General features: G+C 40.4%; 1 protein-coding gene across 2 annotated transcripts in view; it reads left to right on the top strand.

Moving 5' to 3' along the window:
* Positions 1–14,620, top strand: part of cfi (complement factor I) — a 49,257-nt gene that overhangs the window by 21,270 nt on the left and 13,367 nt on the right. For both annotated transcript variants that reach the window (XM_052010100.1, XM_052010101.1), the window contains 7 exons: positions 1,153–1,303; positions 2,199–2,395; positions 2,814–2,930; positions 4,427–4,534; positions 9,532–9,561; positions 10,752–10,867; positions 13,432–13,535. In XM_052010100.1, the coding sequence (XP_051866060.1) occupies positions 1,153–1,303; positions 2,199–2,395; positions 2,814–2,930; positions 4,427–4,534; positions 9,532–9,561; positions 10,752–10,867; positions 13,432–13,535 (823 nt within the window). The remainder of the gene's footprint in view (positions 1–1,152; positions 1,304–2,198; positions 2,396–2,813; positions 2,931–4,426; positions 4,535–9,531; positions 9,562–10,751; positions 10,868–13,431; positions 13,536–14,620) is intronic.

Consider the following 14,620-nt stretch of genomic DNA (forward strand, 5'->3'; position numbering starts at 1 on the left):
ATAACCAAGGTTCCCTAAACCTGTTAGCCTTGCCTTCTATCCTAACAGGAACATACAGATTCCGTATTGTTAATATTTCACACTTGAAGGCCTCCCACTTACCAAGCATCTCTTTGCCAGAAAACAACCTACCTCAATCCACACCTGCCAGATCCCTTTTGATGCCATCAAAATTGGCCTTCTTCCAGTTTAGAATCTTAACCCTGGGACCAGTCCTATCTTTTTCCATAATTATCTTGATTATGCTCTCTCACTCACTCTCCCTCTTCTAATGCTCACTTGCCCTCTCACTCACATGTCCTTTACTCTCACTCATGCTCTCATTCTGCTGTTACTTATGCTCGGTCACCATCTCACCATCATAGTCTTTATCTTCATGGTCCCCTTTCATTTCACACTCTTTACGCTTTCTTATCCTCTGTCTCATGCCTTTTACCTGCACTTGTTCCCTTGACCTTCTGCTATTTGCCATCAGTTGCCTTTTCATTCTCTCTCCCTTTATATCAATCGCACTCTCTCTGTTGCCCCCTCACCCTCCTGCTTTTTATCCTTCCTTCCCATTCTCCTATTCTTTATCCTCATTTCCCCTCCCACACTTTATCCTCACTTCCCACCCTCTCTCTCTGGCTTTATATCCTCCCTTCCTTTCCCCCTTTCCCACTCTTTATCCTCACACTCACTCCCTCTCTATATCATCATTTCCCCTCCCCATCTCCAACTCTTTATTCTCATTCATCCTTTCCCTCTCCCACTCATTATCATCACTCGGCCTCTCTCACACATACAGGATCTATACTCACTATTTTGTTCTTTATCCTCACATGAATACTCACTCCCCAAATCTTTATTCTCACTTGCTCTCTCACTCTTCACCTTCACCCAGGTCTCAGACTACTGCAGTATCCTCTCTCATACACCCAGGAATTTCTGCTGCCAGTTGTACCAACCAATGCACATTAGGTTCCTTGTTTTCTTTCGCCAATGTTGCCCAAGGAAAACTACAAATTTCTCTTCAGTATGTTAGAATGTAAACAAGGTCCCAGAATTGAACAGTTACTTTCTAATCCACTGCATCATCCACAGTAATAAATTGTCATACAAGAAATTATATATACAAATGTGTATGTTAAATCCACTTTATTTTAATTTTAGGACGTACTGATGCTTATTTGGGTGTTGCTAATTCTTCACAAGGAATTGTTTTATTCGGTTTAAATCATTCAGTAGGATCACCTGTTTGCCTAAAGAAGATGTGGACAATGCATGAGGCAAATGTAGTCTGCAGACAACTCAACTTTAACCTGTAAGAAATTATATAGAGTTTCTGGGATTGAAATAATTGAAATCTGTGCTTATAAGTGTCATAGAGCATAGAACATAGAAGAGTACAGCACAGAATAGGCCCTTCGGCCCACAATGTTGTGCCAACATAGCTAATCCCTCCTACCTACCCATATCCCTCCATTTTCCTCTCATTCATGTGCCCCTTGAAGCTCCTCTTAAAAGCCCCCAATGAATTTGCCTCCACCACCCTGCCAGACAACACATTCCAGGCATCCACTACTCTCTGAGTAAAAAACTTACCCTTCACATCTCTTCTGAACCTATCCCTTTTCACCTTAAATGCGTGCCCTCTGGTATTGAATTGCTCATTAAAGGGAAAAAGATATTGCTTGTCCACCCTATCTATGCCACTCATAATTTTATACACTTCCAACAGATCACCCCTCAGCCTCTGCCGCTCCAGAGAAAAAAGCCCAAGTTTGTTCAGCCTCTCCTGATAGCACATGCCCTCTAATCCAAGCAGCATCCTAGTAAACCTCCTCTGCACCCTCTGTTAAAGGACATTTCTAGATCTTCAGTTGCACATGAGGGCAGCACAATGGTGCAGCCAGAGGTGTAGCTGCCTTGCAGCTCCAGTAACCCTGACCTCCAGTGCTGCTTGAGTGGAGTTTGCACATTCTCCCTGTGATCAGAAGTGTTCTCTCCAGGTGCTCCGAGTTGCTCTCACATCCCAGATATATGTGGGTTGGTATGTTAATTGGTCACTGTAAATTTCCTCTAGCATGTAAGTGAGATTGACGGGAATGTGGGAAAATAAAATGAGATTAGTGTAATAATAGTTGTGCAATGTTTAGTGCAGACTCAGTGGGCTGAAAATCTCTTTCCATGTTATCTAACTATTACTCATTTTGCAGGGGAGCAGAGAAGCTTTTGAAGGAAGCTCCAGGAAAATGGAAGAACTACTCAATGTTCATCTGGACTAATAAGACACGCTGCAGGGGTTTTGAAACTAGCTTATCAGAGTGTTTCCAACACAAGGACATTGGAAGACCAGAAGGACTCTGCGAGGGAAATCATATTGCTGCAGTTAAATGTTATCAATATCCTCCAGGTTTTTGATTTTTATTATTATATGTCATTGAAAAAAGAGCTTGGTGTTTGAATCACCAGGGAGACCATTAGGAGAACACTTGAGTGGAGATGGTTTCTCACTTATCTTCTCCGGGGGATTTAAAGAAAAGGGGAAAATCAGCATATTTTTGTGGTGGGTTTGTGACATCCAGTCAGTGCTTAATTGTACACGGTAGATAAATGTCATCAATGAAAATAAACGAGCTGTGCCAGGTTACAGTTATCCAATCATGTTATAAACGTAACGAGTTTCACTCAGAATTTGCCTCTTGTGCTAAGTGACAATCGTTCCCCAGTTCCCAATCTGACAATTAAGATGTTGGATTATGCAGTCATTGTTTTTATTTTGCCTTAATATTTGGCTTTTGTTAAAATTGTTCCTGTTGTTTTGTTACCAGATAAGAACTGCACCAGTGATGAATTTGAATGTGTAAATGGCAAGTGTATCCCACTGGAGAATGTTTGCAATGGCATCGATGACTGTGCTGACTTAAGTGATGAGTTGTGCTGCAAAGGTAAAAGTACCCAACCTTGATCTGTTCTGCTATTGTCACTGGGGTTTTGATATTAATTAATGTTCTGTAAATGTCTTTAATAACCATTATACTCTCAGCAATCCAGCATCCATTGCGAATGAGAGGTGTCAGTTGCATGAATATGCCATTTGCAAGAGAATTACTCAAAAAATAATTACTGTACATCATGCATTAGTTTTCTATGCATAAACCTTTAAATAAATTATGTCATATCCTTACCCTTTAAAGAACAATGTTTTACACTGCAATTCTATATTCCAAGGATGAATGACTGACTTCCAAATGAATGATTGTTCTCACCGTCACATGAAATGCCAAATCTTATAAGAGGATGGTCCTTCTAATCATCCTGCAACCGCACTGCCATTATGTACAAAAGTAAATAAACTAAAAACGTGTTTTCACATGTATTTTGCATAATGCTTGAAATAAAATTCACTGTTTGAGCTTATTTTCATAAAAACAAATTTTTGCTGGTTGCAAGAGAATTCAGATGTATGAAAACAGGATAAACAAGAGTTTATTTTACTTGTATTTTTGTATTGACCCAATTGTCGTCTCAAAATTAAGTTCTCACTTCTGTCCGCTGTAAAGTAACACAGTGCCACGAGGTTGATTCAATAAAACACGTTTATTAGCAGTGCATCGCTAAGGAGAGGTCTCTTCAGCACTCATTAAGAGTCGCTTCCCGAGGTCTCCCTGTACAAAGGAGCAGCCAGAAATTTATACAGATATTGTCACGTACGCTTAATGCATGAGGCGCCGCGAGTTTCAGTCAGGCCACAGAGATCCCGAGACAGACATCATACCTATTGTCCAGCATAATTGAGTTATAATCAAGAAATTCAAAGACAGGTATCACCCCTCATTGTTTAGGACAAGCTTCCCACTCATTGCTTATTGCACCCAGTACTTCTATTGTCTAGCATAACGGGACTGAAACCAAGGTTCCGGACACAGTAATTAACACCTTATCCATTGAGTCAGCAGCTTGCGTGCTCTTGCTTGCGAGCTATTTTTTTCTATCAGCTATAGGTATGGTTATAGTTTTTAACCCTTTACTTCCTCACTATGATATAGAAGGAGAGTGTTCATCCCATTTAGTCTCTGTCAGCTCACCAAGCAATCCCATTCCCTCATTAATGTTTCTTACTCCGCCCACATTCCCATCAACTCCCTCCAAGTTCTGCCACTCATCAACACACCAGGAGCAATTTATAATGGCCAGTTTAACCTACCATTCTGCACATCTTTGACAAGTGGGAGGAAGCCAGAGCACAGGAAGAATATGCTAACTCCACACAGACAGCAGCATAGTTCAGAATCAAACGCGTTTTGTTGGAGATGTGAGGCAGCAGCTCTGCTGCTTGTTCCTCTGTGCCAGGGAATGTATTCAGGGCATTTAAAGTGTAGCCAAATAATGACTAAATGTCATTGCCTCAAACTTGATATCTTTTTCTCTGTCATTAAAATAGAATGCACAGATTCCTACCTCTGCAAGTCAGGCATATGTATTCCACATTTTTCCTTGTGTGATGGTGAAGATGATTGCTTGGATGGAGGTGATGAAAGTAAATGTAATGGTAAGAAATAATCTTCAAGGTTATTGCATTTTACAGCACTTAATACTAGTGTGGCTGTCAGAAATATAAGCACCTTCCCCATTTATTGCCCAGGCTGATTACTCACATGGATCAGTTCTGGACTTCATTGAATTAGCCACGTATTTACAAATGCCCCACATTTATTTCTGGTGGTATATTTTAATATGATCTCTGAATACAAAATCAAAATACTATGGATGCTAGAAATATGAAACAGAGTTTAACATTTTGGCTCAATGACCCTTCGTCAGAACTGCACTGATGAAAGTTCACTGAATTTAAAACATTATCTCTTTCTCTCTCCACTCCGCTGCCAGACCGGAGTCTTTTTTTTCCAGTATTTACAATTTTAATTCTGACTCTGAGTGTTTAGCCTGTGACCAGAGCTCCAAAGACGTTGGAAATGGTGATCTCTGAATCACCCACCCGAAAGAAAACATGTTGGCAACATCATCTGAAGAATAGCCATTGACTGAATTGCTAGATATCAGTCAAAAACATGAAATCTGCTTCAGCAACAGTCACAGAAGAAAACTAGACAATGGAGATGACATGCTTTGCATTTATTCAAGGTCCATCATCCCTCTTACCAATTGTAACTTCAGCAGACACACAGCAGAAACTCTAGCTAAATGACGAAATACCATTTACTTCTGAGAACTCCAAGAACTCCCATCTGCAGTGGCAATTGCAAACCATGTTCAACCAGAAGCGCTAAGTCAATGATTTGTTATATAAAAGTAGGAACACAGAGAAGAGGAACAGGAATAGGTTACTTGGCCCTTCTGGTTTGCTCCATCATTCACCATCTATTATGATCACTTCAGTGCCCTGTCCCCACTCCCCCTGTCCCCACGTTCCCCACTCCCCCCCCCCCCCCGACCCCGCCAACGTCCTTTGATCACTTTAGCATTAGGAAATATATCCACTTCCTTCTTGAATATGTTTAATGACTTTGCCTCCACTGCCTTCTGTGGTAGAGAATTCCACAGGTTCACTACCTGGAATATTTTTTCCTGATCTCAGTCCTAAATAGCATAGCCTGTGTTCCCTGGTTCTGGTCTCTTGTCTTTAGATGTGCTCTGTCTAAATTCCTATGATCAAAGGCCCTTTGTCAGAATTGGGAAGGTGAGAAAAGAAGTCCTTTAAGCAAGAGGGAGGGTGGGGATAGGGGAGGTCTTCGATAGGGTAAAACCTGGATGACCATAGGGATAAGCTGTAAACAAGGTTATCTGATCAATGAGTGAGTGGCAGTAGTTAGAGTAAGATCATAGACAGAAAAAGACAGTGTATTAAAGGCACATCACATCCATGCCCATCATATCCATGCCAAACATTTGCTCATCCACATTAGCCTACATTAGGACCTTCTATGTCTTGCCTATTTAAGTGTCTGTTTAAATGCTTCTTAAAAATAGCAGTTTATCTCATTCCACTATCTCTTCCAGAAACATGTTATGGATATCAAATATCAAATATAGATATCACTTAACCCTCAGGTCCCCTTTAAAACTCTTTTCTCTCATCTCAAACCTCTGCTGCCTTCATTTTGACATCACTACTGTGGGAAAAAGATTCTGACTACTTACCCCATCTATGCCTCACATAATCTTATGTACATCTATCAGGTCACCCCTCAGCCTCCTTCACTCCAGGGAAAATGAACCCAGCCTATCCAATCTCTCCCCATAACTGAAGTCCTCCAATCAAAGCAACATCCTGGTGAATCTCCTCTGCACTGTCTCCAGTGCAATCACATCCTTCCTATAGTGCAGTGACCAGAACTGCACACAGTACTCCAACTGCAGCCTAACCTGTAACTTGTAAAGATGCAACATAATGTCCCATCTCTTATATTCTATGTCCCAACCTTTGAAGACAAGCATGCTTCATGCCTCCACCACCTTCTTCACCTGTGTTTCTTCTTTCAGGGAACTGTGGACTTGCACCCTTAGTCCTCTCCATTCATCAATATTCCTTAGTGCCCAACCATTTACTTTGTATATCCTATCCCTATTTGACTTCTCAAAATGCACCACCTCGCATTTGTGAGGATTAAATTCTATCTGCCCAACTTTCCACATGATCTATACCATACTGTAGCCATAGTCAAAGGGCTTGGGTGGGGTGGAATTTGTTAAACATGTCCAATAAAGTTTCCTTAATCAACAAATAGAGGGCCCTACTAGAGAGGGTGCAAACTTGTTCTCCTCCAAGGAAATGAGGTAGGGCAATGACTGAAGTGTCAGTCAGGGAGAAATTTGGGTCCCATGACCACAATTCTATGAGTTTTAAAATAGTTAGGGAGAAAGATAGGATGGGTCCACAGGTTAAGGTCCTAAACTGGGGCAGGACCAACTTTGGAGGCATTAGGTGGGATCTTGCAGAGATCAACTGGGTGAGATTGTTTGCTGGTAAAGGGATGACAGGCAAGTAGGAGTAGTAGGAGTGATATAAATATGATATCAAGAGTTCAGGGGCAGCTTGGGTAAAGGGCAGGGCTGGTTGGTGAGAGATATTGAGGCTCTGGTCAGGAAATAGGAGGCACACATTGGTTTAGGCAATCAGGAACAAGCTAATCCCTCAATGACTATAAGAAGTGTAGAAGTACACAAGAGGGAAATCAGGAGGCCAAAAAGAGGGTATGAGATGGGTCTCGCAGGCAGGGTTAAGGAACATCCCAAGTGATTCTATAGGTATATTAAGAATAAAAGGGTGGATAGGGAGAGAATAAGTCTTCTTAAAGATCAAGTGGAGCCACAGGAGATGGGTGAGAGTTTTAATGAATATTTCTCATCAGTTTTTACTGTGGAGGAAATGATGAATGCTAAAGAAATGAGGGGATTGAGTGATGATGTCTTGGACCACATACAAATTACTGAGGAGGAGGTATTGGCGGTCTTAAAGTGCATTAAGGCGGATAAACCCCCAGGGCCTGACCAAGTGCATCCTCGGACCTTGTGGGAAGCTAGGGAAGAAATTGCAGAAGTCGCCGCAGAGATATTTGCTTCATCTTTGACCACAGGTGAAGTTCAGGAAGACTGGAGGGTGACTAATGTTGTGCCATTATTTAAGAAGGGCAGCAAAGACAAGCCAGGGAACTACAGACCAGTGAGTCTGACACCAGTGATGGGTAAGTTACTGGAGGGGATTCGGAGGGACAGGATCTATCAACATTTGGATAGACAAGGTCTAAGCATTTAAATAGACATGGTCAGCATGGCTTTGTGTGTGGGAGATTGTGTTTTCGAAGAGGTAACCAAGAGGATAGATGAAGGTAGAGTAGTGGATGTTGTCTATATGGACTTTAGTAAGGCCTTTGACAAATCCCGCATGGCAGGCCAGTCTGGAAAGTTAGATCGCGTGGGATGCAGGGAGAAATAGCTAATTAATTTCATAATTGGCTCAACGGTACGAAGCAGAGAGTAATGGTTGAAAGTTCTTTCTTGGACTGGAGGCCTGTGACTAGTGGTGTGCCACAGGGGTCAGTGCACAGAGGTGACCTTATAGAGGTGTATAAAATCATGAGGGGTATAGATAGAGTAAACACGCATAGTCTTTTTCCCAGGGAAGGGGAACAAAAAACTAGAGGGGATAGGTTTAAGGTGAGAGGCCAAAGAGTTAGAAAGGACCTGAGGGGCAACTTCTTCATGCAGAGGGCGATGCGTCTATGGATTGAGCTGTCAGAGAGAGTAGTTGAGGCAGATATAATAATAATGGTTAAAAAAAAATTTGGATATGTACATGGATAGGAAAGTGAGAAGGAGAGAACAAAGGAAAAGGTCTGTGATTGGGTGGAAGGCAGGAGATCAAATAACAAAAAGAGTGATAATGCAATGTGAAAGAATGCGGTACGAAGGAACAGAAGGTGAGCAGAGATGTAAATGCAGAATAAATACCTAAAATTACTGTAAGCATGTGGAGTGAATATTGGAACTCTGAAATAAAAATGCCAGGAATCGTTGAATTCATTGTTCTATTCAGTGAGTCCAGAAGGAAGTAACATGACCACTATTATGTGAGGTTCTGTTGAGCTTCATAGGAACAGTGTATGAGAATGAGGACAGAGTGCTCAGAGTGGGAGTGAAATGTTGCATTCTAACTGAAATGCTCTGCAAAGTGCTCACTGATTCTGCATTTGGTCTGCCCAGCATACAGACCATATTGTGAGTAGCCAATGAAATAAACTAAATTGAAAAAAGCACAAGGAAATCAGTGCTTCACAAAATAGTGTTTGGGGCACTGGAAGATGGTGAGACAAGAGCTAAAAAAGGCAGATGTTGCATCTCTTGCAGTTGCGCAGGAAGGTGCCGTGAGAAAGGGTAGAGATAGAAGAATGAACTTGAGTGGTCAGGTGGGAGCTTGCTGAAGAGGGTGGGGGAAGGGGAAGGGAAAAGTGGGATGGGAGAGGAAAATGGAGTCATGGAAAAAAACGAACTGAACACAAAATTAACCTTAACATCTTTCTCAGGGTTAGTTGACTTTGAATGTACAATTAAATTAAAGAACATAGGAAGTTCAACAACGTGGACTACTCAGAGTTCAACTTACCTTGAAACACTGGGCAAACCAAAATTGGCCTGAATTTACTTGTCAAAGTATCACAAATTTATCATTTACTTAATCCATCTGACCTAACCATTACTATTCTCTGACAAATATATTGATATCTGATATTGTCATGTAGACATGCTGATTTTAATGCTGTTAGGTAAGCTTCTAGTCTGACATTAACACACTTTCTTTATAGCTGGACATAAATGTATTTCTTACTAAAGAATACATCAATTAATCAAGTCCCTAGAAATTTCAGTCCAACATACCAAACTGTTTATGTTGGCATTCCAGTCATTATGCATGTATGTTTATGTGTGTAGGCTGTCATAAATCAATAAAACAATAATGTGAGAAGTATTAAATGGAAACACTGATATGCATATGATTAATATATTTCTTATGTTCTTTGTTTTATGAAGAAATGGATACAATTAAAGATTATAAAACAGGTAAGCAAAGATAGCATTTGTTTCCTAGAAATAGTGTGAAATACTTCTGGTTTTCTTCTGAAACAATTTTTAACTGCGTGTCCAATTCATACAGCACCACTGTCCAAACTCTCAGGTAATATTTCTCTCATCAAATTACATCATTGGATGCCATAAATCAGGCAGGTCACGGGGTATGCCATAACTTATTGTGTAGGTTTTACCTTAACTGGTGCGGCAATGCTTTTCTGCAACCAGATTCAGCATAGTTAGGGCGTTCTCAATCTTGAGTACAGTACTCATAGGCAAAATTTCCAAGGAGTCAGTGGGGATATTGCATTTCTTCATGGAGACTTTGAGCACATCCTTGAATCTTCTCCTGTTTATTCCCATGACAGAGCTCAGAATAGAGTGTCTGTTTCTAGAGTCTGGTGACAGACATGCCAACAACACAACAAACTGAGTGTAACTAGGATCTCAATACTGAGTTAATTGGACTGGGAAAGGTACCTGATGTTTGAAGATTATGCAGAGATAACGTATATTTTTCCAGTGCCTTGAGGTGACTGTTCATGGTAGTGCAGGTCGCAAAAGCATCTTGGTGAGTGGGGTTCATTGCTGCCAACACACCATGAATTTTGTTCCATTTCTGAAGTCCTAATCTTCAGTGGACCAACAGCAATGCTGATGCATTGAAAGCAATAGTGAATTTCATCATTGATGGCTGCCTTCGCCTAGAGTTGGCTCCCAACATAGATGAAATAGTCCATGTTTTGCAGGGTCTCACAGTGAATCTTTACATTCGTAGGGCAGTTCAGTAATAGATCTTGGTCTTGCAGATGTTGAGCTTCACTGAAACACACAGAATCTGAAATGGAAAGAAATTAATTTCACTCTACAACAACTGGATGGAAGTGAAATTTCTCCAGCTATATTTTCTCTAACTAAACATTAGGAATACTGAAACTATTGCCTCCATTCTCTATGTAGGTGGTTGATTTTCAATTACCAATTTTACCTCATGTGGATTAAGCAGGATGCAAATAAACACAATGGGAATTAAATGAAAATTGGGAGAGTTGTAAGAAGTACCACGTGTAGAAATTACCTTGTTTTCGGGAACCTGACCCTACAAAATTATTGTTTATGTGGATGGACTTGAACTTCATGTATTACATGGCTCATAAATAGTATGTTAATGTTACCTTTAGAAAGAAGCCAACTCAAGTCATCACTTTCTAAAATATCCTGTGGGATTTCAAATGTTACCGCAAACACAGCAAGTAAGAGATCTAAGAGGCTTATAGGAGGTACAGAGGCTTTAAAGGTAAAATGAGAATTCTCATTTCTTTACTTTAAATTTCCCCATTTTCTCTCCCTTTTTTATATTAAGATTTCAAGGTAGATCTTGACTATAATACAAATGTGTATAACAAGAGAAACTGAGTTGTCACTTGCTTCACATTGCTCCATACTTTTTTTGTTGCTTCCATTGCCCTTGAGGCAATTATTCTGTCACCTCAGGGAAGAAGGAACTGCAAAGGTCAACTACAGGAGCTGAACTCCCAGAAAATGTAGTGCTGAAATTTCAATCAACTCACCAGTGTTGTCAAGGTACAAAGTCTATCCTCTTATTCTGATCAAACCTCTATCACTTCCAGTCTCACTGTTCACAGTTCTCTCTTCTTCCATCATTTCTCCTCACTCTCCTACATTCACAGCAAAACTCCACTTCCTTCTCCTAACTATACCCTCACCTTCTTACAACATGCATCTTACACACCACCTATCCATGACTGGATTACAACGTATTCTCTGCAGTCCTAACAAGGGCAGCACTATCTCATTTCCATTTTTCTTGCTGAAGAATTTTACACAGAATTTTTTCCAACAGGTGGCCACTGAAGGAGAGTGAGCCTCTCCATATGCTCTTTCCTCCACAGGGGAAAGTATGCTGGCCATGACAGACAGGGAGGAAGTCCTGGTGTGATGATTAACAGTGCTGGAGGAGACTTTGTACAAGGCTTCTTCACACTCTTTTCCTTTTTGTCCTGCTTTGACTGCACCTCATCCTCCAGACTCTCCATGGCACCCCTATTCAAGAAGGACAGCAGGGATAAGCCAAGTAATTACAGGCATGTGAGTCTAATGTCAGTGGCAGTGAATTCATTGGAAAAAAATCTGAGGGAACGGATTAGTAACTTAGAAAGGCAGGTGTTAATCAAAAATAGTCAGCATAGTTTAGTTAGGAGGAGATCCTGCCTGACCAGTCTGAATTTCTTGAAGAAGTAACAACATGCATTGAGAGCAGTGCAGATGATGGACCTCTGTAACACCCTTGACAAGGTCTTGCATGAGAGATTGGTCCAAAGGTTTAGAGCCCATGCGATTCAGGGCAAGTTGGCAATTGGATCCAAAAGTGGCTTGGTAATAGGGGGCATAGGTAATGGTGGAGGGTTGTTTTTGTGATTAGAATGCTGTGATAATGGGGGTTGGTGCCGAGACCCTGAGAGTTTGTCATGTACATTAGTGATTTGGATTTGAATGTAGGAGCTATTATTAGTAAGTTAGAAGATGACACAACAACTGGTGATACTGTAGACATGGCTGAGGATGAGGACAAGGCCACCCATGACTTTGACATCATGGAATTCGTTTCTTCTCACTTGAAAAGAATGATATTTAAAGAATATCACATCCAAATGCAGGTTTTAAACACAGACAACAAAATCATGACATACCTGACTCAAGCTTTTTGTTGGAATGGCTGAGAATCTTTGCCTTCTGTAGAAGTCTCAACAGAGCATGTGTCAGAGTCACTAGAATCTAAAAATCATCCAGGAAATGGACTGGAGGCACAGCTCTAGTGACAACTGGGGGACAATACACAATATAATAAATGCCAGCAATCTCTCAGAGACTGCAGAATCTCAGTACCACATTTGTGATGCCCTATGGAACAGCAGTGGTTGGAGACAACATGCAATATACTGTTGCATCTCAACACTGAGCACATGCCAGACCTTAGGCTTCCCTCTCCAGAGCAAACACACTGGTGTGACATGCGAGGGAACATCAGGAACAAAATGTGGAGATGTAGAAGGCAGTAATCTCTTGCCGGCAATAAGCTATTATTGAAGCCAGACTATTTTATTCCTATGATGCCTTTGCAGGACATAACCAGTCATCCATCCATGATAGTGTTAGTCCTCACACTATGTGGGAAGCATGGTATAGGATAGATTGTTAAATTGGTTTGTATCATTTTCTGCACAGCCAATACACTTTAGATTAAAATGTGCTGAATTCTGCAGAGATTTTCTGGCTCTTCCACTGTCAAATTGGCAGTACTTTGGAAGTTAATGTAAGTCGAAGATTAGAAGATCCCCCTGGAAATTTAGATTGAAAATGTGCTACCTTGCACGAGTCTTCACAAGGTGGTGCAGCAGTTAGCACTGCAGCCTCACTGATCCAGAATCCAGGTTCGATCCTGACCTTGGGTACTGCCGATGTAAACTTCGTATGTTCTCCCTGTAACCACATGGGTTTCCCCCAGGTGCTCTAATTTCCTCCCATATGCTGGTTTGTAGTTTAATTAGCTACTATAAATTGTCCCCAGCATTGATGGGTGGCAGGAGAATTGTGGGGAGCTGAGGGTACAAGAGGAAAAATTGCAATTAATGTTGGATTAAGTGTAGGAGGGTATTTGATGGCTGGCATGGAGGTGGTGCACCAAGGGGTCTGTTTTCATACTGTATAACTCTATAATGTTGTACAAATATTTTGCCCTGTTTGAAACATAGCCTAATTTAAATAATGGGACTTTGCAGCTTGCTTTTCTCAGATGTACTGTTATAAATACAATAAAATTACATTATTTTGTCTCCACAGGGTCAATTTCCTTGGCAAATAGCTGTTTATGATGGTGAAATTCTGAACTGTGGGGGGATCTTCATTGGTGGTTGTTGGATTCTAACAGCTGCACATTGTTTAAGGTGTGAAATCCTGTCCTCACTGAACCACTAATACTTCTTCATTACTTTTATACATTTGCTGTAATAAGGATGACATTCTGCATGTACTTCTCCAAATGTGATATAACTAAGTTCAATTTTATTTCCTTTACCCATCAGATTCAAAACTAAAGATTCACTTTTCCCTTCTTAATGGTCTTACTTGCTCATGGAGCTGGCTTTAATGGCCTGTGGGTCTGTATCACAATGTTCTTTCTTTCTTCTTTATTTCTTCTGCCTTGCTGTTTAGAGTAAGATCGATGTTTGCAGCAAAGGAAACCAATCTCATTTCACAATCTCACATTCTTCCCAAATTTTTGTATGTTACTGTTCCAAATATTTATCAATTTTCTCTTAAAATCATTCTCTGTTATTCCTAAAGCAATCATCAGTGTAATATGAAATTTCCAAACGTCTTTCTTCAGCCTCAATTTTAAATTGGTAAAAATTTTCCCTAATTTTCCAACCTGATGAAATGCTTTTACCCTATTACTACATTAAAACATCTATTTTCTTCTGCACACTAATTGTGGTCTAATACTTCATGCAAATTCATCTGTACCTTTTTTACCTTGGATTCTAAGCCCATATTTATAAACCTCGAACTGCAATTGGCCTTTTCATTAGTTTATTTTTCTGCATTCACACTTACACCGAATTAAGTATTTTAAATTTTCAGCCCTTTGGTATATCAACTTAAATGTTAAAGTTATGTTCTCTGCACATAAGGACTAATTCTGTTCATGCCTCTGTGTGTAGTTGTGTCTGTACAGGTATATGTGCATCTGGCATGTATTTATGTTTATGGATTACAAAATTATAGCCAACATTGACCTTGAAACGCATCACTTCCAACCCTTTTCCAACTTGACACTGGCTTACATTAATTTTTTGGACTTAAAATTCGGATAGTTTGCATCTTTTATTTGGCTGAAAAATGGTAACAACAATTCCAGTTGTAGCAGTTGTAACAATCTAAGGTACAATGCATTCTCATTTTGAACCATTCTGCTGGACACACATTGAAGCTCCAGTGGACACCACCTGTGATTTTTCAATCCCCCTCT

This window comes from Pristis pectinata, chromosome 2 (assembly GCF_009764475.1).
Source record: "Pristis pectinata isolate sPriPec2 chromosome 2, sPriPec2.1.pri, whole genome shotgun sequence".
In the NCBI taxonomy this organism is placed as follows: domain Eukaryota; kingdom Metazoa; phylum Chordata; class Chondrichthyes; order Rhinopristiformes; family Pristidae; genus Pristis; species Pristis pectinata.